Source organism: Sparus aurata, chromosome 10 (assembly GCF_900880675.1).
Source record: "Sparus aurata chromosome 10, fSpaAur1.1, whole genome shotgun sequence".
NCBI classification, from domain to species: domain Eukaryota; kingdom Metazoa; phylum Chordata; class Actinopteri; order Spariformes; family Sparidae; genus Sparus; species Sparus aurata.
In genome coordinates this window covers 12,415,443-12,440,579 of record NC_044196.1, presented here as the reverse complement: position 1 = coordinate 12,440,579, position 25,137 = coordinate 12,415,443, and the positions used below count along the sequence as shown (strand labels likewise).

At 41.6% G+C, this 25,137-nt stretch overlaps 2 protein-coding genes across 2 annotated transcripts; both read right to left on the bottom strand.

The window, feature by feature from the left end:
* Positions 1-140: 140 nt before the first annotated feature.
* Positions 141-4,077, bottom strand: LOC115589175 (uncharacterized). The gene is made up of 2 exons (XM_030429916.1): positions 3,370-4,077; positions 141-2,389 (listed from the first exon to the last, which is right to left on the bottom strand). Exons 1-2 carry the CDS (start codon positions 4,060-4,062, stop codon positions 2,159-2,161), a joined length of 924 nt encoding a protein of 307 aa, XP_030285776.1. The 5' UTR covers positions 4,063-4,077; the 3' UTR covers positions 141-2,158.
* Positions 4,078-11,142: 7,065 nt separating this feature from the next.
* Positions 11,143-13,240, bottom strand: LOC115589176 (uncharacterized). Its single transcript, XM_030429917.1, has 2 exons — positions 12,109-13,240; positions 11,143-11,602 (listed from the first exon to the last, which is right to left on the bottom strand). The coding sequence occupies exons 1-2, from the start codon at positions 12,799-12,801 to the stop codon at positions 11,375-11,377; spliced, it is 921 nt and encodes a 306-aa protein (XP_030285777.1). The 5' UTR covers positions 12,802-13,240; the 3' UTR covers positions 11,143-11,374.
* Positions 13,241-25,137: the final 11,897 nt, after the last annotated feature.

Genomic DNA, 25,137 nt, shown 5'->3' with positions numbered 1-25,137 from the left:
CAAACATCTGTTAACATCTGTTGGTCAGACTGAATATACCAAACAAGGGGAGTCCTGCAGTATCAGAAGATTTCTCCAGTTGAGATACCTCAAAGCGTCATAACTGTAGTTCCTGGTTTATTACAGAATGACACAGTTCATTTTCTTTCAATGGATTTTTTTATTGAGCATCAACACTGGAAGTTATACATATACAAACAACCATTGGTCTCAAAACACTGTCAGGGAAATATGGAGAACACTGAAAGAAATGTGCTCTTTTTTAAAAAAAAACACTCACTGCTACATGTGGGTGGCACAGCATGCACACAGCCACTCTGCTTCTACAAACAGGCCTCATGATTACATGACAGTCACATAGCTGATGCTAGCACTGGGTGTTTCCTCGGTCTGATTCATACAGCTGATAAAAGGTGTTTCCCAGCCAGCAGGAAATGTGACAGTAATATTCATTCATTCATAGATGTTGCAGTGCAGCATTCTATTGACACTGATGCAATAATAAGACACAAAAAAAATGTTTTCCAGAGGAATTATGCACCAAGACAATAAGGAGAAGGAGCAGTAAAGTCTCTCAATCTCCTGCTGGAAATCGAAATGTCAAGTATATTGTGCGTCACATATACACTGCTTACAGACACACCTGTTTGCTTCAGCAGGTGAACACTGCTGACAAGTACTTTTGTTGTTTTTGGGCTTAACTTCAAGTTCAAGTTCAAGTCTTTATGTGTTATCGTTTCAGAGTTATGGTGTCAAGATTCACCCTTGCTGTCTCGCCTTAAGTTAACCCTGTCACTAGTGATCCCAGACACAATATAACGTGTGTAAATTATGGCAGACACACACCTGCAGCTATTTGTATTCACAGACTAATTGTTACAAAAGCATTCCTCCTCTCAGCTTTCACTACTGAAGGCTGGTGGATTGTAAAATCAGCACCATCCTGCAGTTAAACGACACCATGAACAGCATGAAACAGGTGGTGTTCTCTTCCAGGTACGAGTTCAGTCGGAAGAGGTATATGGGATGAGAGATTCCGAACCGGTCAATCTTGTTCAGTTTGGGGCTCAATCGGAGGGTGTCTTGGGAGTGGATAGTGTCCGAGAGGGTAGTATGTTGAGAGGGGTTGTGACTGGATGCTGTGGAAGTGAATTCCTAGCATTGCAGGAGGCCGAAGAATGCCTGGAGGATTATATTTGGATGGTGGATGATCGTATGGATGCAATCGATGGAGCTGGTTATTTTTACGATGTCAACGGATGCCCGACGGTTCGAGGGCATTGCGCAAACAGGCGGAAAAGGGGGTGCGAGGACGTTGCCCGAATGTACGGAAAAGAGGGTACTTGGTGATTTGCGCCAAGGAACAGGAGGGGGTATGAGCACTTTGCGTGAGGGAACGGGAAGGAGGTTCTAGGGCGCTGTGTAAACGGACGGAAAAGGGGGTTGGAGAGCTTTGTGCGAATGGACGGGAAGGGGGTACGAGTGCTTTGCGCGAGGGAACGGGAAGGGGGTTAAAGTGCTTTGCATGAATGGACGTGAACGGGGTAGAAGTTCTATGCACGAGGGAGCGGAAAAGGGGGTACAAGCGCTTTGCCTGAGGGAACGGGAAAGGAGGTTAGAGAGCTTTGTGCGAATGGACGGGAAGGGGGTTTGAGTGCGTCAAGCGAATGGAGAGGATACATGTCAAGATACATTAAAACAACGTCAAAGAAATAAGAGACAAAACAGTTGTGGGCTAGGATACCAAAATGACAGACTTGGAGTTATTATCACATCATAATCTTTTTGGAATGTGTCAGATAGTCTACACATGTACGAGGTTTACAGGGGCCTGGTCACATCTGTTACAGATATCGTGAACAGTGGAGTACCGAAGAAGAGACTCGATCAACCATGTTGCCCCACTGATCTTCATCAATGCTCAACCCAAAATCTTCCCCGATGGTTCTTTAGTCTGATGGGGAAAACTGTGTGCTGACAGAGTCTGTGGAGTCGTAGATAGATGAGGTCTGTTTTCTGAGACAAATTTGAAAACTGGGATATTGTTTCTGAAGGAAGTGTCTAATTTGATGAACATGCATCAAAATACAGTCTGTACTTGATGGATTTAAGTGTTGGCTGTTGATTGAATTTGTTTTTTAATTTATTGAGTCAAATTCTAGACGTGAGGACCCCCGTTGGCTTGCGGCCCAGCAGGATTCCCATTGGTCAGATGTACCATCTCATATTCTCTCAGTTGTCGTCCAACATCAGGTCCAGGTGACACATCTGGTGTGCGGAACTTCAGCCACCAAACTAAAAAGAGGCAAAGAAGAGCCCAAAGCACAGACGTCACAGCTGCTGTAATGATGACAGTGGTCCAAGTCTCCATCCTTTCTCCAGTGGTTCCCTGATCAGCCACAGAGAGGAAACAAACAGAACATCACATTCAGAGCTGGTGGGACACCATGACACTGACACGGAGCATGTTAAACATGGTGCAGGTCTCTGACAGGCAGGGGAGTGACAGAATACACGTGTTGGGATCATGTAATGAAACATCCTGTAGTACTGGGAGGGATTCAGTTTGTTGCCCACATTTGTTGATGATTTCAGCACATGTGCAGCACTAAAATGATGCAGAATTATCTTTGAGCTCTTCCTGTTACTATTGTACCCCTGGATGTGTGGACAGCTGTTACTGAATCACGCTGATACAGAGGGAAACTTAAAAATGTGAGAATCCTAAAGCAAGTTCTGCAGTTCGACTGATGACAGGTGTCTTTGGTGACAGATCGGGTAAATCATCTCCCTTGTTCGTCCCTGCAGGTCAGGTTTGGATGCAGGGTGTGAATCGCTCTGGAAGTATAACAGTTCTGCTACCTGACACACCTACAACAGATTTTGCCCTGCGGCTGATGATGTCATGATAAAATGTTACTGTAGAGTTGAGAGGTTGCCAATCTGGATACAAACACAGTCGAGGTTTTGTTTTACTTCTTTCCTGAGTCACCGTAAGTACAAATACAAAAGTCATAAAAATAAGATAAAATGTCAACTTCAATCTCATGTTTATGACTTTTTATCTCATAATTGTGTCTTATCATGGTAATATGTATACATAAGGAATGTTTTCATACATTTGTGGTATTTAACTGGGACAAGTGGCTCTTGAATAAATGAGTTGCTTTAATTCTTTTTACTGCTGCTGCCTCTTGTTCTCGTGACTCAAGACCTCATAAAACCCTGACTGACTCCAGCTGACATGAACGAGTGACAATGAGGAGAACGAGACATCCGTTCAGTTTTTGGAACAGCAAGTTCACGACGCTGTTAATAAAAAATGGAGCCGTGTGTGTAATTGCGCACAGAGTGAGCTGTCAGACTTACATTCTGAGGTGGGCGGGGGGTCGTCGGGTCCAGGTGTTTCTTGATGACCTTCAGCCTCGCAGCAGCAGGGTCCCCCCACCCCATCCTGACGCCTTTACTGCGGACGGAGCAGAAGTAATCGCCCTCATCCTGGAGCTGAGCCTGATCCCACGTCAGTGAAAAGTCTCCTTCTGTGGCACCAGCCGGTGAAAGTCTCTTTCCCTCAAACCCGGTTCCGTTTGTAATCTCTCCGGTGGACAAATTCACCTCCAGCACCGTGACTCCGTTCTTCTCCCACCTCAGAGCCTCCACCTGTCCTCCTGCAGTCTTATAGTAGCACCTGAGCGTCACCTGTTCTCCCTCACTGACTGATGATTCAGAAGCCACAACCACATCCAGCTGAATGTGTTCTCTGCGGCCGCCACATCTGATCTCATACAGACCGGTGTCTGTGTACAGTGAGCGAGTGAAGCTGAAGCAGGACTTTAGATCCAGCCGGTCAGTGAATCCATCACCAGATGTGCAAACTCCGTCCCGACGCGCAGCCACAAGCGGCGGGTTCACCGTCCCGTCCTCTCGGTACAGCTCGGCTCTCCCGTTCATCGGACAGTTTACAGGGAACTGAACCGGATCTCCCACAATCCCTCTCACAGATCCTCCATAAACACGGTGAATCATCCCGAAAAGCATTGCAAACTGCAGGATGAGAATCATGATCCGTCTCGTCCCGCTGCGCTCCCCTGAGTGAGCGGCTGCCTCGCTCTCCGGTCCACAAATAGGAACTTCATGATGCATTCATGTACAGTCGTAAACTAAGCAATCACTACTTCAGCAGCCACGAAGGTTATTAAAAACTGGACAGTTCTCCTTTTTTCTGTACTTTCCTTCACTGAACAACACAGACCACCTCTGTCATTGGTTCCTTCTTCTCACTCTGCAGCCTTTTTAATAATTTAATGCTGACATCATTAAAACATCTCGGTCAGTTTCACACACATTAGAATATCTTGATATCATATCTAGTAGAACCGACTTGGGTGTGTTCATGATTGAAGAGCCAAGTGATTAAAAAAGTTAAGGACAAGAAAGTGATGACAGAAATAGTCTATGTAAGTAGAGATTCATTCAAGAAGCGGGTAGAGTGTAGAGTTTTACGAGTTGCACATGAATGCACCGCTGAAATATTTACCTGAAGAATGCGTGCAGTTTGGACGGGGTGTGACACTGGCTCCCAATTTTACATGATTGTCTAATTCTTATTCTAAGTCCTTGTCATTTGTCCAGGGACACTCTCAGTGTTCCCCCTATAAGATATGTTTCATGATCTTCCATGTCACGTGGCCCACTGACTCCAAACCAGCAGCAGAATTTATTACTAAACTGGAGAATTAAGACACACCGTTTTTAATTGTACTTTAGTGCTTCCTCTATTTTATATGAGTATTAATATGCAGAAATTATGATATTTTTTTTCTCAATAGCTTCCATGTCATGTGGCCCACTGACTTCTGAAACAGATTCTGTTTCCATAAAATATATACAAAAATAAAGAAAATAATGGTATTCTGAAATTCTGTAAATGAATTTGAAAAGCAACACTGGGGGGAACAGTGACCCTCTAGGAGACATATCCAGTTCTGTAAATCCTGAACTCGGAAATTTCTATTGTTTTGTGACTTTTATTGTGAAATTTGCCCTTTTTAGATTTCACACCAACGCTTCCTATCGGTCTGGATGACTTTCTTATCTTAATGTGACGTCATGGCGCGGCCCTGTTCTGCAGCCTTTGATGAGATTCAGGTGTGGTTGTTTTGTTTTCTTTATAGCCAGTTCCCACAATGCATTTCTTCCTCACAAGGCTCTCGATGACACATTCAAATGTTTATACTGTTACACTATTTCTGTTGTGATTAAAGAGGTGCTGCAGAATCATGTTGGTCGAAATATGAGTTTTAAAATCAGGCGGACTCAACCTCTGTGGATCATTCTGTCTCTGTTTTCATCTTATTTAAAATTCACAAGTGTTTTAACATGTTTATATGTATCTACGTCTATTCTATTACTCACCTTTTTAATCATATTGTTTATTTTTGCTATTGCTTTTGTCTTATGTAATATTTCTGTCAGCATGTAAATATAATAAATCACTATCCAGTCACAGCTGCTGAGTCACGCCCGCTGTCGGCATGTGTTACTGTGCTCTTGATGTTGAAGATGGGAAGTCGCGGAAGAGCAGATTATTGTCACAGTGAGGAAGTGAGTGTTCAAGCTTCTGTGACCTGATGGTCAGCTCTATGAAAGGACAAACAGTGTGAAAGGCTCTTTATCCATCAACCACGTGTGTGTCTCTGAATGATCAACTCAAAACTGGAATGTGTTAGGTGGGGGGTTAAAGGGAAGACTATGGAAAGGGGAAGGTTGACCCAAATGCAGTTACACCAGAGGCAAGGCTAGGGGAAACAAAAAGCAAGCTTTATTGTAAAGCTGAACACGAAAAAAAACAGGAGCAGACAAAACGGGGGCAAGAGACAAAGTAGCAACCAAAAACTGGGCGAAGTACAAACCAAATAGCAAAGTACAAATCAAAACCAAAGTTCAAATCAAAAATGCAAAATGCAAAACTCAAATCCAAAACACATACCATGGGGAATGAGGAACAGACAGGAGCAGGCACATGGACGGAAACATGTACGAGACAGAGGATGACAATTACAATGACCAGACAAGAAGTGAAGGGAACACAGAGACTAAATACACAGACACTGATGACAAGACGAGGAACAGGTGAGGTGGACCAACAGGTGAGGTAACGAAGGGGAGGAGCACATGAGGGCATGGAAAAACAAAAGACACAAGACAAGATACAAAGACATGGAAATCAAATACAAGAACCCACAAGACAACACCAGACAAGAACAACATACAGATCTACAAACATGACAGAATGTGCATTTCCTTTGTGGGTTTTTCTATAAAACAAACAGTGAGAGAAAACTTCCTCTTCCTTCAGGCACATTTTCCTCAAACTTAACCAGACTACAAAGACACAAGAAGAGCAGTCTCGGTTTATTTTTTTTTACCTGACTGTGTTCAGAGGTTCAAATGTCACATGACAAGTCTCACTGTCTTCTCCAAAGCTATAGTGCCCCTTAAAAAAGGGCTCCTTATTTGAAAGGCAGTCACTTAGCGGAATTCACCTGTGTGCACCTTTGACTCCTTTGTAACATAATCTCCATGCAACATGGTGCACAAAAGCTGATAACAGCACCAAGTGTTTCCTCGGTCTGATTCATACAGCATACAGTAGTTTTTTTCCAGGCAGCAGAAATGTCGACAGTCATATTTATTTATCCAAAGATGTTGCAGCGCAGCATTCCAGGTTTAATCGTGAACAGTACTTACAGCTGTGGGCCTAAATATCAACTCTATTGTGAGTCACAGCCATGAGCTCATGGCAGCCAGCCCAGAGCTTAACCACTTAAAGTAGCCGAGTCACCAACTCCTGTTGCTGATGTACTCACAGATAATAATGTCTGACGAGGACAGTCGACATAAACTCAGAACTCTCATTATGTTTGAAATGAAGTCATATCAAGGTTCATGTGTTGGACTGTAGTTTTAATCTGTTTTCTTGTCAGAGGTGAACTCAACTTCCTAGTAAATACGTATGACTGTGTCACGACCGCACATCATCTGTTTACATTGGCTGACATGACTTTGGTGTTGCCACCATGGAAACAGGACGACAACAACAGAGCTTTGTTTTAATCATCTGGAGAGGAATGGTTATTATGAAATCATTGTTCGTGTCTCTCATGTGAACATTTGGGTTCGTTGTTTTAATCAGTGAGCTCAGACACAAAGAAACACACATGCAAAGAAAGACCAGCTCAGAATGTTACATACATAGAGGTTTATGTGGTTTTATTAACAATTTCCTTTTAACAATTATCTGCAGAGTTGAAGGGCAGCTTCGATAGTTTGGTTTCCGTCATCGCCCAACAGTGAGAGTGACCTCTCCAAGGATTCATAACGTTCTCATCACCATCTAACATTTTTTCTGCTCGGCCTGTATTTGCATCCAAAATCTGTATTTTTTAAGATTTTACAGGAAGTCATAGACTCTGAAAGTGACAAATTAAGTCCTTACATCTTATGTAAACACAAAGTAGCCGTTAAATACTTTACACAAACACGTCTTTGTTGTCCTGTCAGCAAATATTTGTCATGGTATGAAACACAAAGCATGAAGCCAAGAGAGCCTCCAGCCTTCTACATTGTGTTTAAAAGAAGATTTTTAACAAACCATTCAGCTCATTCACAGTGTGCACCACATCATGTATGACTGGTTACACCCTGACATGTTGATGATATATATGATATCTTTGTAAGTGTTTCTGCTCCCCAACACGACTGTCCTGCAGCAGGTGGGGCTGCTGATGTCAGTGCAGCCTGCAGACAGACAGGTCGTTCATTCCTACAGGAGCAGCTGGGTCACAATTGGACCGATTTTAAACGTCATATGTCATAAACAGCTCAGATTTTCTCACTCTGACTAAAGCAGGCTGGGTAACTTTCCATCCACTCAGCTCAGAAGATCTCCTCATGTGTCACATGACAAGTCTCCCCTTCTTCTCCAAAACTACATAGTGCCCCTTAAGTGGCCTTTTGATATGTTCAGTTTGCAAAGAGGAAAAAGAAATGAAGGTGGAAGGAAAGTGACGTTTTTTCAACTGCAGATGAACACACAGTGATGCTTTTCTTTCCATGTGTTTAACACGATCTGTATCACAGCGAGTCACTCAGAGAGGAAAGCTGTTTCTATCAGAGGTGCCAGACGCCTGTATGATGAACTGTGTGTCTTTATCTCACTCCTCTAAAACAAACAGTCCCGGGCCTGTACAGTCAGTGTGTTGGGGTCATTGACCTTTCTGTCTGTGTGTGAGACAAACACGTCCTCCTTCTCCACCAACAACTCCTATTGTTTAGAAATATGGTTTCTCAGATCGTTCTCTCCACCAAGGAAGTTGTGTTTCCTGCTTGTACCTCGCCTTTTTTTTTTTTTTTCTCTTGCATGTTAATGTCAGAAAGCCTCTGAACACACACAGTCAGGTAATAAACCCTCTGGACTGCTGCTCTTGTCTCTTTAGTAGTCTGGTTCACATTGCACACATAAGTCATATGTTGGCAGAAGGTAGTGGGGTTTTTTGTCTGTATTTATAAAAAAAAAATTGTTGGTGTGACAGAAGAATAAACTCCACACCTTGTGTTCACCCTGATCTTCTAGACAGCTTATCACTCACTGCCTGCCAGTCGACCTTTGAAGGATGAAAATATCTATTAATGTGGAACAATAGCTGGAGTGTGAATCACCAGCAGAGTTACTGAAGGCAGTCATGTAGCCTGATATCAGCGTCAGTAATGCAGACCCCAGAAACTGGAAAAGAGTCTGTTGTTGCATTTGTGCAAGTTGAAGAGAGAGTGGAAGCGTCCCTTAAGACTATTTAACAACTTTAAATCAAGATAACTTTATTAAGATATTATGTGTGCAGCACAGGAGCTCTGATGATGCTGATCTGTGTCTGTTTGTACAGTCAGTGTGTTGGTGAGTGTGTGTGTTTGTGTCACATGACAGGAGCCAAGACACTAACATTCAAAAAACATTTTTAAAAGATTTTCCAGGAAGTCACAAAGTTACAAATTAAGTCATTAAATGTCTCTCAGCAGCACTGACAGAGAGAGTGAGCTTATATAGAAACCAAGTAGCCGTTAAATACTTTACACAAACACGTCTTTGTTGTCCTGTCAGCAAATACGTGTCGTGGTATGAAACACAAAGCAACCACTTGCAAAGAAATGCGTGGAGCTAAGAGAGCGTCAGCCTCCACCCTGCAGAGCTTCCATCCTGTGAGACTCCTGCATACAACATGTTTAATCAGCTTCTGATGAGCACAAGTCTCTTTGTTTCCTGTGTTGGCTCATTGGATTCCTGCAGAGGGATCCAGTTCTTCACATGTGCTGCTGTCTCTGTCTTCTTGTGTTACAGTGTTAGTTTGACCCGTGTTGTTTTTACGCAGTTACTTAAAAGTAATCACTTACTTGACACGATGTGAGGAGACGTGTGACTCAGAACAGCACCGAGTTCTGGTTTCAGTGGTTCCGGGTCTCGTTGTTGATCACAGGGAGAATCAGCGTTTGGATCTGATGTGTGTGTTTATCACAATCACGTTTTTCAAAATAAAACGAGGGCCGTTTTTTTTTCTCCCTATGATTTATTTTGAAAATATTAATTTAAATATCAATTTCAGACGCAGGAAAAATAAACATCTCCAGTTAAAGAGCTGCTGCAGAATCATGTTGGTACATTTAGTTATTGAAGAAGTCCTGAGAGAGAACAGACTCAACCTCTGTGGATCAGCTTTGTTTTATTCTCATTTAATATTCACATAATGTGTTTTATTCTTATTTAATATTCACATAATGTGTTTTATTCTTATTTAATATTCACATAATGTGTTTTATTCTTATTTAATATTCACATAATGTGTTTTATTCGTATTTAATATTCACATAATGTGTTTTATTCTCTCACTCTTCATCACTGTGATTTAATTTTAAGAGAACATTGAGACGATCACATGTTTATAATAAAGTTCATTAGAAACGTTACATGATGAAAACAGTGATCCGGCCCTCTGTGTTCAACATTTTGAAAGTAACACTGGTTATTATCATGTGATGTTTCTAACGAACCCGCTGACTTGATTAGAAACATTTGATCGTCTTAATGTTGTCTTTAGATTTAATCAGAGCGATGAAGTGTGAAAAAGACTTTATTTTAAAATGTGTATTTTCAAAATAAATCAGGGGAAAAACTGCACTCGTTTTATTTTGAAAAACGTGATCGTGATAAACACACACATCAGATCCAAACGCTGATTCTCCCTGTGATCAACAACGAGACCCGGAACCACTGAAACCAGAACTCGGTGCTGTTCTGAGTCACTCTGCAGTAAGTAACTGATTACTTTAAGATAAAGTAACTAAGTAACTGATTTATTTAAGATGGAGAACCAGCGCATTGATAATTACAGCAAAAAAGGTAATCTGAGTGACGGATTACTTTAGAACAGGTCACCCGCAACACAAGACATACACACACACACTCACACACACACACACACACACTCACACAACCACTTAGAGAGAAACAACGAATCCATGTTTATCAAGTTAAAAGCTCTAAAATTTAATGATTTAGTCGATTTACAAACAGCTCAAATTTTGTATAAAGCCAAAAATAAATTATTGCCCAGCAGCATCCAAGAGTTGTTTCATTGAGAGAAAATATGTACAGCCTGAGAGGAACCAATATATTTAAGAAACAAGTAGTGAGAACAAACACAAAATATCACTGTATTACAGTCAAAGGAGTCACATTATGGATAATTGTAACAAGGAACTGAAAACATGTACATCAGTAAAAAGTTCAGACGAATGTTCAAAGACAACATACTGAATGGATACATAATGGAATAGGATGTGTAGGTTGTTCTGTTATTTAAGTACGTTTTATTCATTATCTCTGTGATCTGAACCTTTGATTTCATGCTTGATTAAGATAAAGAAAAAGTGATTATCATGAAGTTAAAAATGAAAGATAGATATAAAAAAGGTGTAGGACTCAATAAGTTCACACTTCCCTCCTGCTCCTTTTCGGACATGAAATATTTGCTTGATTGTTTGTTAGCTTTTCTCTGGTGGGCTTTAGTGATTTTGCTGTATGCCTGATGATTTCAAAGCTTGTTTGTTTTTGTTTTTTTTCTTATTTTGTCTTTTAACATGTCCGAATAAACATTATTCTATTCTATTCTAAAATCCACTTTTATTGTAAGCAGGTAAACAAGTGTAAGTATATAAAGTGTGCTGAGGAGTGTGAAGCTGAGTGACATCAACCATCCCAGTGTTGATCTTAATCAGGTCGTAACATTCACAATAATTAACACGTGGGTCTGGTTCCTGGGTGTCATGGCTCCGCTCTGTGGGCCCCTCCATTAGGAACGTGATCAGGATCTCCACCCAGAGGCTCCATCTCTGTATCTGCGGGGGGTCTGACACCTGCAGCTCTGTGAGCCTTAGAAACACTGACCAAACACAACACGCAGAGGAGAACTACAGCTAAGAGCAGCACATTGAAGATTATACTGACGATGCATCCAGTTCCGAAATGCTTCTTGTCCGGTCCCGGTGTCGGCTGCAGAGAGAGACACAAAAATGTGTTTGGTTAATAAATTAAATGAACATAGCAGCGGGCACATTCAAATACAATACAATCAGAATACAAGGACAAGAATAGAAACAATAAAATACTGTAAAACAATAAAATGCACAGGTAGCTATCAAACAAAATAAGAGGTAGTAAATTAAATCAACATGCATCAAATTAAATTCAGGTTCGAGTCAAATAATTTAAAAATCGTTTCACACACACAAAAAGGGCACACAAAAAAAAAAAAAAACAAAAAACGGGAGGGGATGAACGCAATCGGGTCGGCCAGCCCTGCCAACAGGTGTTCCTTATTTACTTTTCATACAGTTGACAACTATCTGTTTGAGACTGCAGGTCAAGTTTGGATTCAGTATGTAAATCACTCTGTAACATTCAGAGCTGCTGCCTGACATGGTGACACCTGACACACCCACAGCACATTTCACCCTGAGTGTTGTCACATCCTGCACAGAGTGAGCTGTCAGACTTACATTCAGAGGTGGGCGGGGGGTCGTCGGGTCCAGGTGTTTCTTGATGACCTTCAGCCTCGCAGCAGCAGGGTCCCCCCACCCCATCCTGACGCCTTTACTGCGGACGGAGCAGAAGTAATCGCCCTCATCCTGGACCTGAGCCTGATCCCACGTCAGTGAAAAGTCTCCTTCTGCGGCACCAGCCGCTGAAAGTCTCTTTCCCTCAAACCCGGTTCCGTTTGTAATCTCTCCGGTGGACAGATTCACCTCCAGCACCATGACTCCGTTCTTGTCCCACCTCAGAACCTCCACCTGTCCTCGTGCAGCCTTAAAGTAGCACCTGAGCGTCACCTGTTCTCTCTCACTGACTGATAATTCAGAAGCCACAACCACATCCAGCTGAATGTGTTCTCTGCGGCCGCCACATCTGATCTCATACAGACCGGTGTCTGTGTACAGTGAGCGAGTGAAGCTGAAGCAGGACTTTAGATCCAGCCGGTCAGTGAATCCATCACCAGATGTGCAAACTCCGTCCCGACGCGCAGCCACAAGCGGCGGGTTCCCAGTCCCGTCCTCTCGGTACAGCTCTGCTCTCCCGTTCATCGGACAGTTTACAGGGAACTGAACCGGATCTCCCACAATCCCCCTCACAGATCCTCCATAAACACGGAGAATCATCCCGAAAATCATTGCAAACTGCAGGATAACATTCATGGTCCGTCTCGTCCCACTGCGCTCCCCTGAGTGAGCGGCTGCTCCAAGCTCCACCAGTTAACAAATAAGCACCAATAGAAACTTCATGATGCATTCAAGTACAGTCGTAAATTAAGTTATCGCTACTTTTCAGCCACGAAGGTTGTCAAAAACTGGACAGGTCTCCTTTTTCTCCGTACTTTTCCTTCGCTGAACAACACAGACCACCTCTGTCATTGATTCCTTCTTCTCACTCTGCAGCCTTTTTAATAATCTTATGTTTGACATCATTAAAATATCCCGTTCAGTTCCACACAATCAGACATTAGAATATCTTGCCATCGTACCTGGTAGAACAGACTGGGGTGTGTTTTAATGACTGCAACACCAAGTGATTAGAAAAAGCGAAGAGCAAGTGAGTGGTGACAGAAGTAGTCTATGTGAGTAGAGATTCATTCGGCAGAGTGTACAGTTTTACGAGATGTACGTGAAGTATACTCCGCGCACTTGTCGTAAGTAATGACGGAAAGCCCAAATATGTACATGAAGACAGTCGATAGATACTCTGCCATTACCGCTTCAAAGTCATGCAAATTGGAGAATTTCCAACATTAGAATCTCGTGAGATGTTTTACTTTACAAATGGCGCCATCTCATGTGAGATTTCCACCCTGAAAACTCTCACAGACTGCAGCGGAAAATGTTGAATATTGATCTGTGTGTTGTCAGAGATGGACTTCCCCTTCATCCGCCTCTCTAAAGTCGCGCCTGGCAGCTGGATAACAAACATAACGGAACCTCCACGTTGGCTCTCTATAAGATCACGTCTTACAATTAAAATGAGTGCACATGTTTTGTTTTGTTTTAAAAATAGACATTTTACAGACGGCAGCTTTTGGACACCTGTTTTGTCGTTGTTATCTCCAGAGGCCTGTACTGCGAAGCCAGTTTAGTGGGTTAGCGAGGTATGTTGAGTCTAAAGCCAGGCTTCCCTGTACTACAAAGGTGGCTCTCTTTTAACCCGGCTAGATCACCATGGTAACTTATGCTTAGCTCATAACCTGGTCCCGACCAGGTTATGTTCAGAGTTTCAGCTTAAAATCGGCTATAAAAGCGCCGCTGTTTCACTGTGTAAATCATTCGGAGATGGCGTCACCATTCATTGAGAACCCGGTGGACCTGGGAGCAAGAATAATTCTGGCAGCACTACGATGTGAGCGGCTTCTTCGAGATCGCGCTGATCCGCTGGCATTTCCTGATGAAATTCTCTATGAGCGATATAGATTTTCAGCCGAGGGAATACGGAACATTTGCTCACTTATTGAGCCGAGTGTCAGGAATGCCACTCGAAGAAGCTGTGCGCTCACTGTAAGGCAAACTGTTTGTGTAGCCCTTCATTTTTTTTTGCCACGGGAACCTTTTTACATTCAGTTGGTGATGCAGCAAATCTGAGCAAGAACACTGCGTGTTGCGTGTTTGTAGTGTTCCCAAGTCATTTGAGCACAATGCTTGTTAAGGAAGGATTCTATAAAATATCTGGTAATGTAGGCTACTTTCATACCCCTCTACATCATCAGTATTACTTGCTTGCATAATGAAATCTTCCCCTTTTCATTCTTCTTCCTGTTGGCTTAAGATAGTGATATATTAAAATAAAATGGGAAACAGTATGTTATCCACACTGACAAAATGATGGGGCAGCTTGGCTACATACCACTTTGAATGATGTGTTTGTATTTGGCTCTAACTTGCTGCCATGTCCGACTGCTGCTTCCACATCTTAATAAAATGCAATATGAAATATTAATTAGGCCAACCTAGTATTTATTTGTCACAGATAATGAGCAAAGTTAATTATTTCTTTGATGTGGCTTGAATAAACTGATGAACTGATCAATGTTTCACCCGTTGTAGGGCAGTGTACACCCAAACACAAATCTTACAGGCTTGAGCGATTTTCACTGTCAGGAAGCTCTTTATTGTCATTGTACAGGGACAGTCGCTACATTTGCTTGTTCATCCCGACACAGTAATAAAAAAAAAAAAAAACACCGAGCCTACGCACACTCAGCCTCGCTTTCAATAAAACACACACGCGCATTCTATAACTGAGATCAGTAAAATGTGAAAACAATACAGACATCATTCAAAAATGAAAAAAGATAGTTGTTACTTCAGTGTATTTATTTTTTAAATGGATGAGGGTTAATATGTAAAAGTTGCACAATGTTGAGCTTTCAGAAATTAAAACACTAAGGGCTTAATATAATATTTATCTTAATATTAATCATTGTTAACTTACGCATTTACACGGTCAGCTATTTTCTGCCAGCAGCCCTCCCTCGCTCTACTGGCGGCGACAGTGTTACTTTTTGCCGTGATTGTGTCCTTGAATTCTTCATAGTCCTGCATAATAAGAATCTGCTCATCTTGAGTAAAATATGTGGCCCGGGATCGATCCATTTTCGCACGGAAGTAGAATAATATGACGTCAAACGCCCCCTTTTACATGTACGCGCGCAGAGCACAAAGCAGAGAACCGGACTTGACAAAGTAAGTTGATAACCACCATCGCAGTACCGTTTAACTCTGTTTGGGGACTTGGGGCTTTGTTGAGCTGCATCATGAGCACAAAGCCTGGCTATGTTGAGCCCCCTTCGCAGTACAGGCCTCAGGTGTCATGTCTGAGTGTGTGTGCGTGTGCGTGTGCGCGCGTGTGTGTCAGCTCTGAGTTTGTGTGTGTTCTATCCAGTCACACTCTGCTGAGTCACTGCACGCTGGTGGAGGCTGTCGGCATGTGTGACCTTGCACTCGATGTTTGAGGAGAGTGGGAGAGCAGGTCGTTGTCTGGAGAGAATTCACCGTGAGGAAGTGAGCGTTCAATCTTCTGTGACCTGAATGATTCACAAAGCTGCACAGAGGTCAGAGGTCAGGTCAGCTCTATCAAAGGACAAACAGTGTGACAGGCTCTTTATCTTGTATGTGTGTGTGTGTCTGAATGATCCTCTCAAAACTGGAATGTGCGATTCCTTTGTGGGGTTGTGGGTCTCTCTATCAGTGCTGATAGAGAGAGATTTAGGTGATCTTATCTGCAGTGTACCAGGATGCAGTGCACCAAGTAGCCGTTAAATACTTTACACAAACACGTCTTTGTTGTCCTGTTAGCAAATATTTGTCATGGTATGAAACACAAAGCAAACACGTGCAAAAAGAGACAGTGTGTGTGACAGAAAGCCAAGAGAGCCTCCACCTTCCCATCAGCCCTCACTGCACCTTCTACACTGTGCTTCATAAACCTTCTCCTGACTCCATCCTGTGAGACTCCTGCATACAACATGTTTAATCAGCTTCTAATGAACACAAGTCTCTTTGTTCCCACGTGTTCGTTCTCGCTTCTTGTGTTACAGGAGACAGTGTTAGTCTGATCCATTTTGTTTTTAACACGTCACATGTTATAAACAGTTCAACTCACTCTGACTAAAGCAGGCTGGGTAACTTTTTTTTATCAACTCAGCTCAGTAGATCTCCTCATGTCTCACATGACAAGTCTCACCTTTTTCTCCAGAGCTACATAGTGCTTCTTTAAACAGGCCTCCTGTTAACATGACAGTCACTTAGCGGAAATCACCTCATCATCGTTGACTCCTTTGTGGAATCATCTCCATTCAACATGGTGCACAAAAGCTGATAGCAGCACTAAGTGTTTCCTCGGTCTGATTCATACTGCATACAGTAGTTTTTTTTCCAGCCAGCAGAAATGTCGACAGTCATATTTATTTATCCAAAGATGTTGCAGCGCAGCATTCCAGGTTTAATCATGAACGCTACTTACAGCAGTGGGCCTCAACATCAAGACTATTGTGTGTCACAGCCATGAGCCTGACAGCCAGCCCAGTGCTTAACCACTTAAAGTAGCCGAGTCGACTACTGTAAAAACATCATCTGTTTACATTGACTGACATGACTTTTGTGTTGTCACCATGGAAACAGGACAACAACAACAGAGCTGCATCTGACAGCAACAGAAAATATTGCAGCTGATGTTCAGCACACTGACACATTCTTCTTTAAAGAGCCACTGGAGAGCTGACATGTGACAACACGACCGTGTTTTAATCATCTGGAGAGAACGATTATCATGAAATAATTGTTTGTGACTCTCATGTGAACAGTTGGGTTTGTTGTTTTAATCAGTGAGCTCAGACACAAAGAAACACACATGCAAAGAAAGACCAGCTCAGAATGTTACGTACGTAGAGGTTGATGTGGTTTTATTAACAATTTCCATTTAATAAGTTGAAGGGCAGCTTTGCTAGTTTGGTTTCCATCATCGCCCAACAGTGAGAGTGACCTCTCCAAGGATTCACAACGTTCTTATCATCAACCAAACTTTTTTTCTGCTCGGCCTGAATTTGCATCCAAAATCTGTATCTTTAGAGATTTTACAGGAAGTCACAAACTCTAAAAGTTACAACTTAGGTCCTTAAATCTTATGTATGTTTACATGTGGCGGACCCTGCCACCTTTTCTAGCTTCAAACAGTGTCCTGGGAATCTTATTTTCCTCTGAGAACAGCTTGTTTATTCAGTTATGGGGGGGAAACAAATGTGTATTATTACCTCATTCGTAATGTAAATATCCAAATTCTGACTTTGGATATATTTTCCCAAAGTTACATAATGCTCCTTTAAAGAGGCCTCCTGTTAACGTGGCAGTCACGCAGCTGATAGCAGCACTTGGTGTTAACTCGGTCTGATTCATTCTGCAGGTTATGTTATGTTCTGCACTTCACTTGATAAAACAAGTTGACTGATGTTTTCTCCGAGCTCAGATAATCTGTTGATCTATCAGTGAGCTCAGATAATCTGTTGATCCATCAGTGAGACCAGACACACAATGCAAAACATGCAGAGGAAGTCAGAGGCTTCAGCAGACACACGCCTGCAGCTACTTGTTTAGCTAGTATTCCTAAGTCTTTAAGTGTCTGAGTTTATAGAGAGGAGCAAACAATGTGTGACATGTGTGATTCATGGCACGATTCCAGTGGGATCAAGAAATGATTTATCTCTCCGTTCACTAACAGTATACATTTCATTTCGGAAACAGAACATGTTAGATAAAATAGAGATGCATTTACAGGTGCGCTCTGACCCTCTCAATCAGTAATTTGTCACTTTAGAGTTTGAGACTTTCTGGGAAATCTCTTAAAAAATCTTTAAAATGTTGACGACTCATCCAAATATTATTCAAAAGCAAACACAGAAACAGACATGGTGTGGATCTCCGGCCCTCTGAGTTCAGCGGTGAGGCCTTCAGGGCCGCCGGTTTATTTTCACCGCCGGAGAGCAAAAAAAAAAAAAAAAAAGGACGTGAAGGCGTCATCACCAGTGTTTCGTTACAAAAGCAACGCGTTACAGTAATTTATTAATATCAACGGTAACCGAGTAATGCAACGCGTTACTAATGACAGCGACCTTCCACCGCTTACGATCAATTAAAGGCAATTTAAAACTGCCCTCGCTTTATTTTGAAAAACGTGATTGTGATAAATACACACATCAGATCCAAACGCTGATTCTCCCTGTGATCAACAACGAGACCCGGAACCACTGAAACCAGAACCCGGTGCTGTTCTGAGTCACTCTGTAGTAAGTAACTGATTATTTTAAGATAAAGTAACTAAGTAACTGATTTATTTAAGATGGAGAACCAGCACATTGTATTAACCATCACAGCCAAAAAAGGTAATCTGAGTACTCCACACACACACACACACACACACACACACACACACACACACACACACACACAAACATAAACAAAAGATTGTCACATTTCTAAAATCAAAGTACTTTTATTGTTAAAGAAGCAGATAACGTGACACACAGATACGATATATGATATTAAGATCAGGATCTCCACCCAGAGATATCCTCTCGCCCCTCCAGCTCTGCGGGACCTCCAAACACGAACCCTCCATGAAGCGCAGAAGATAACTGCAGCTAAGAGCAGCACATTGAAGGCTGTACTGACGATGCATCCAGTTCTGATCTGCTCCTCAGCTGCTCTCTGTGTCGGCTGCAGAGGGAGAGACAGAAAAGGGAGTTTAGTTAATAAGTAAGGTTGTAGCATCATCAAATCATTTCTGTCTTTAGGACATTTCTGCAAGACAGAAATGACTGCAAACACTCACACTAGTCACTGTCAGTTGTCAGTTGTAGTCATTTCTGTCTTTTAGCGGTGGCGCAGTGATATAAAGCAGATGTGATGTAGGCAAGGTGTGTTCATGGGATCTGTTCAGGGGGAGGGAGGTGACTCACCTGTCGAGAGGTACCAGGGCGGCTCCTCTGGACGGTCACCTTCACAGCAGCAGGACTTCTTCCTCTGGTTTTCTCTCTGTTTCCATCCACGGTGTAACAAACGTAGTTCCCTCCGTCCTCCAGCTGAGCGTCCTTCACAGTCAGGGACAAGTCTCCAGTCTGGACCCAGTCAGGTGACACCGACAGTCTCCCCTCGGGCTGTCCAGAGGACCGGTTCTGAACCAGAACAAGCAGAGTGTGGAAGATGACAGACGCCAATGTGGGAAAAATGCAGAAGAAACAGAGAGAGAGACGTGGTGTCTCCGCTGCCTCGCTTCTGGAAGTAACAAGGCAGCAGCCGCTGCCTCTTTCTTTGCTGGTCTTCATTGGAAAATGGGCTGCAATAAGTAATAGTCCATAAGCCAGGGCCCCAAATTTGGGCCATCGGTATCAAATGGGGGACAAAGTCTCATAGTGATTTTTGGCAAGGTATACACCCCTAGTACTAGAAAAATCACGATAGCAGTGCAGGGATGGTAGCGAAATCACTTTTTTCAGCTCATGAAGTTACTAACACCCTTAAATAAATTCGTTTTTGAAATCTGGTGTATATCTGGTTTAGGCTCATGGTACGGATATTGTCAATATTCCATAATATAGTGCTTGGTATCGTTGGAAAGGGGACCTTTTAGGCTTTTATTTAAGCCCAGTACTGAAACTGTCTGACAAACACAGACGTCAAATGACTTCTTTAAATCAGAAATAACACACATTTTCTCACAATTTCCGCCCAAACTGTATGCTATCTTTTATCCCTGTGGCATTAAAGAACACCAGGGACACAAAACTCAAAAACTTCAATACTCAAGGGACTCTGATGATTCAGAAAATGTATAATATACCCATACTATTTATTTGTTAGAGCCTTAAATTAGACTTGTAGAGCCAGCGCAAGTCTTTAAAATAGAATGGAGCTAATAGAATACCCTATTAGTCCAGGGCCAAAAGGCCTATTCATTCATGTACAGTTGTAATAAAAAGTAATTGTTTCAATAGTGTTGTCAACATAACACTTGTAAGTGGTTTAACAAAATGTTTCTATCATGTATTTTGATATTCACCCACTTTCAGTTAGAATGTCATAAAGTAGCTCATGCACGGAAATATTGATGGATTTTGACAGTTTGACAAGGTTTTTCTCAGTTTTGTGAAAAGATCGTTGGTTGAGTTGAGTGGTTATAACAACACTACCATCTATGCCATCTTCAATCAACTTCCAATGCGTTCCAGGGGTATTAAATTTAAGTACAAAATGCTTTTTCTCTTGTGCTTGTGAATTGATGGGGAATTGACAGAGGGAGATTATACCTATAGCTGTACCTGTAACAGTTGCTAATGTTAGCTTGGTGTCTTTTACAGGCTAGCTATCTAGCAGGCTTGATATTTTGCAGGTTAAACCATAGACGTATACATAGACACCTCATTGAGTGCTGGACTGTATGTTGATGTCGCCGTTATATTGGAGGAGGCAGCTCCACCCCGTGAACTGATACAAGTCAATGGAGTGAACTTCAGACAGCTCCTTGTACAAAGTGCTATAAGTTAATGTGTCTCATTTACACATTCACACAAGTATGGATATATTAAGGAAACAGAGAGGAACCAAAAACAATGTCTGTAATGTTCTCTGATGATTATAAACGTTTACTACACCTTACATGTTTAGTATACAGGTCGGCACCAAATTATTGTATGATGTTTTCAGGAGTGTTTACAGCTGCTGATGTATGTAACGCTGTGATGATACATGACAGTTAAATATTTAATCTGTGTCTATAATAACCACAACCTGACATGTAAATGTGACATCTTCCTACCATACTGTCAACTTGTTTCATTACATTTAAGTTTCAATATGGACAACTGACTGCATAATATATGAATCAGATGCAGAAATACTTCATTGATGCCCGACGGGATATTGCAGCATTACAGATGCTCCCATTGAAAGTCAAGAATATGCAGATAAATAGTACTACTACTATACTAATAATATAGTATATATATATATATATATATATATATGTGATTGATTGTTATTATTAGTACTTCAAATCAGATCATCAAAAATCACTGGATTTATAAAAACAACGTTGTTTTTTATTCACAGAGATGTCACATTTACATGTCAGGATGTGGTTAATATAGAAACAGATTAAGTATTTAACTCATGTATCATCACAGTAACAGCGTTACATATATCAGCAGCTGTAAACATTCATAAAAACATAAAAATCTATTTTGTGGTTTGGTGCCGACCTGTATACTGAACGTATAAGGAGTAGTTAAAAGTTACAATATCAGAGAACGTTACAGACGTTGTTTTTGGTTCCTCTCTGCTTCCTGAATATATCCATACATGTGTGACTGTGTAAATGAGGGGCTTTATTTTATGGCACTTTGTAGAAAGCATATTATAAAGTTCACTCCATTGACTTGTATCAGTTCACAGGGCGCTCAATGAGGTGTCTATGTATATATGTCTATGGGTTAAACAGTGTAACAGTAACTGTTACAGTGCAGGCTAGCTAGCTACATCAGTTGGACATCTTCCAACATTTCCAAGAGGATGTGAGTGACAACACAATTGTTCATTAACCTGTAATGTTTACATCACCACCCTTGTGATTTTGTTTTTAGTTACTGTGAGAAGCTATTCTCTCCAGCTTCATCTGTAATGCTTTCTGTGGCTTTCCTTTTCAGAGTCTCCAATTTTCTTTTCATTGTGAAGAGGCTCCGGCATTTTCTGTGATTCTTGGGACTTCTTCTTCTCCAAGGTCTTTAGCAACATCTGTAATACTGGCATAGTTTCTCAAATTGGCTGCGTCAAGCAATGTTTTCTAGGATTCTAAGACCAAATATTTTAAGACCAAATATTTTATCATCGTCTTTTGATGTTTCATGGTGTATGATAGACACTTCAGATTCTTTGTACTGGCTGTCCATTCTGAATCCAGATCTAAATCTCCTCTATTCAGTTCTATTGTGCAGGAGTATCCCACCATCACAGTAACTAAAAAGAAAATCACAAGGGTGGTGATGTAAACATTACAGGTTAATGAACAATTGTGTTGAAAAAAGAAAAAGGTTTGTTACTTGACATTACTTAAACCCAACCCATCATAACATAAGCTTAACCTGATGTCACTTACATCCTCTTGGAAATGTTGGAAGATGTCCAACTGATGTAGCTAGCTAGCCTGCACTGTAGCAGTTACTATTATCGTACATTCAGACCAAAGGCGAATAAAGAGGAAAATGATCCATTCACTCAGTCACTCACTCATTCAAGTCATTCACTTTATATTGGGAGCCAGGCGGAGAAGGAGGGAAAGTGGAAGGCGACAGCGGGTGGAATAGGCAGATTATGAGGGAAAAAAAGTTTAAAATCCTCCAACTTTATGTAATGAGCTATGAAACATCTAGGTGGAAAAGCCATGCGAAAACCAATGGGGATGTGTCGTTCTGCTGTTGACCCTGTTTGCTGTTGACCCTGTTTGCATATAGGGATAAGACCTTAGATCGGGCCCACAAAATCAAGCCCGACCCAACCCTGTGTAGTTCTGTCCGAGCCCGGCCCGGCCTGACACATTAACTGTAATTATGAGCCCAGCCCGATTTAAACCTGACAGTTTGTTAATACGTTGGCTGTTATAACTGACATTCTCAAATACAATTCCATGTTGTTTAAACTAATCCGTTTAGAATTATCTGAAGGAATAAAGCAACAAGTGCCGCACTTAACACACTCGACAAAGACACATTAACTGATTTTGAGCCGACCACTTTTTTCAGTAACAAGTAATCTAACGCGTTAATATTTCCAAACCAGTAATCAGATTAAAGTACTTTTCCAAGTCACTGTGCGTTACTATTATTTTTGTCATTTCCTTAGTAAAAATATGTATTTTTGCTCTTTTCTTGCATCTCGGGGAGTGATGTCACATATGTGACAAGCCACGTTTTTCAACATGAGGTCAACTCACATGTACACCATGCAGTGATACAAACACAAACAAAAATGGAGGGACGAGATAGATGCGCTTTTTCTAGCTGGAAATACACTCATTATTTTGAGTTATTAAAAAAACAACACACAAATGCTTGATCAAGGGCCCGGCCCAGCCTAAGGATAGTGGAGGAAAATATTGATGTCAGGCTCGGGCTCTGGCAGAGAATCTAAACTCTAATAGGGATCAATTAAAGAAGGCCAATGCGCCTAGTTGTTGGTTTGCCTGCTGAGCTTTTAATTGTGTAATATCTTTGTAAGACAGCAGAGAAATTATAGCATACTAGCATTGCAACGTAGCATGCTAGCATGCTAGTTAATATCTTTATCAAGTAACTTTGAAACAAGTAACTTTCTGTGATCAGCGATGTCAGTAAATGGATGGGCTGTGCTATAGCAGTAGTTTTGTGGTGGTGTTTAACGCAAGTGGCGTGCGGGCCCTTTAAATTTAGAAGCAAGAATGAACAGGGTGACAAAAGCAACATAAGGGACTGAGGTGGAGTGGACAAGGCAGACAAGGCGGATTTCCCTCTTTGTGCGCTTTTGGTCTGAACGCACAGTTACACTGTTTAACCTGCAAGCTAGCAGGCCTGCTAGATAGCTAGCCTGCAAAAAACACCAAGCTAACATTAGCTACTGTTACAGGTACAGCTATAGGTATAATCTCCCTCTGTCTATTCCCCATCAATTCACAAGCACAAGAGAAAAAGCATTTTGTACTTAAATTTAATACCCCTGGAACGCATTGGAAGTCGATTGAAGATGGCATAGATGGTAGTGTTGTTATAACCACTCAACTCAACCAACGATCTTTTCACAAAACTGAGAAAAACCTTGTCAAACTGTCAAAATCCATCAATATTTCCGTGCATGAGCTACTTTATGACATTCTAACTGAAAGTGGGTGAATATCAAAATACATGATAGAAACATTTTGTTAAACCACTTACAAGTGTTATGTTGACAACACTATTGAAACAATTACTTTTTATTACAACTGTACATGAATGAATAGGCCTTTTGGCCCTGGACTAATAGGGTATTCTATTTGTCCATTCTATTAGCTCCATTCTATTTTAAAGACTTGCGCTGGCTCTACAAGTCTAATTTAAGGCTCTAACAAATAAATAGTATGGGTATATTATACATTTTCTGAATCATCAGAGTCCCTTGAGTATTGAAGTTTTTGAGTTTTGTCACCCTGGTGTTCTTTCATGCCACAGGGATAAAAGATAGCATACAGTTTGGGCGGAAATTGTGAGAAAATGTGTGTTATTTCTGATTTAAAGAAGTCATGTGACGTCTGTGTTTGTCAGACAGATTCAGTACTGGGCTTAAATAAAAGCCTAAAAGGTCCCCTTTCCAACGATACCAAGCACTATATTATGGAATATTGACAATATCCGTACCATGAGCCTAAACTAGATATACATCAGATTTCAAAAACGCAATTTATTTTAGGGGGTTAGTAACTTCATGAGCTGAAAAAAGTGATTTCGCTACCACCCCTGCACTGCTATCGTGATTTTTCTAGTACTAGGGGTGTATACCTTGCCAAAAAAATATGATAGCATTTGTCCCCCCGTTGATACCGGTCAACCCCCCTGGCTCATGGACTATAATAAATGGACATGTTTTAATAAAGGGGGTCTTCCTCATGCTTCATCTACCTCTTCCTTATCGTTGTCCTCATATTAACTCACTTCCTCACTGTGGGTTCTCCCCAGACAATGACCTGCTCTACCACTCCCCTCAAACATCGAGTGCAGCCTGCAAGATCTCCATGGTGACACATGCCAACAGTCTTTCAGAGTGGGCCATGACTCACAGCATCTCTGCTGACTGGGTGGTTTTTTTAATTACACACTGTAGCTGCGTGACAGGAGGTCACAGGAATGATCAGCACAGATGAGAGATGCCTCAGAGACAGTTTGATGTGTTTTCGGTGTGTTTCTGTTGTGGGTGTGTGAACATTTAAGTCATTAAAAA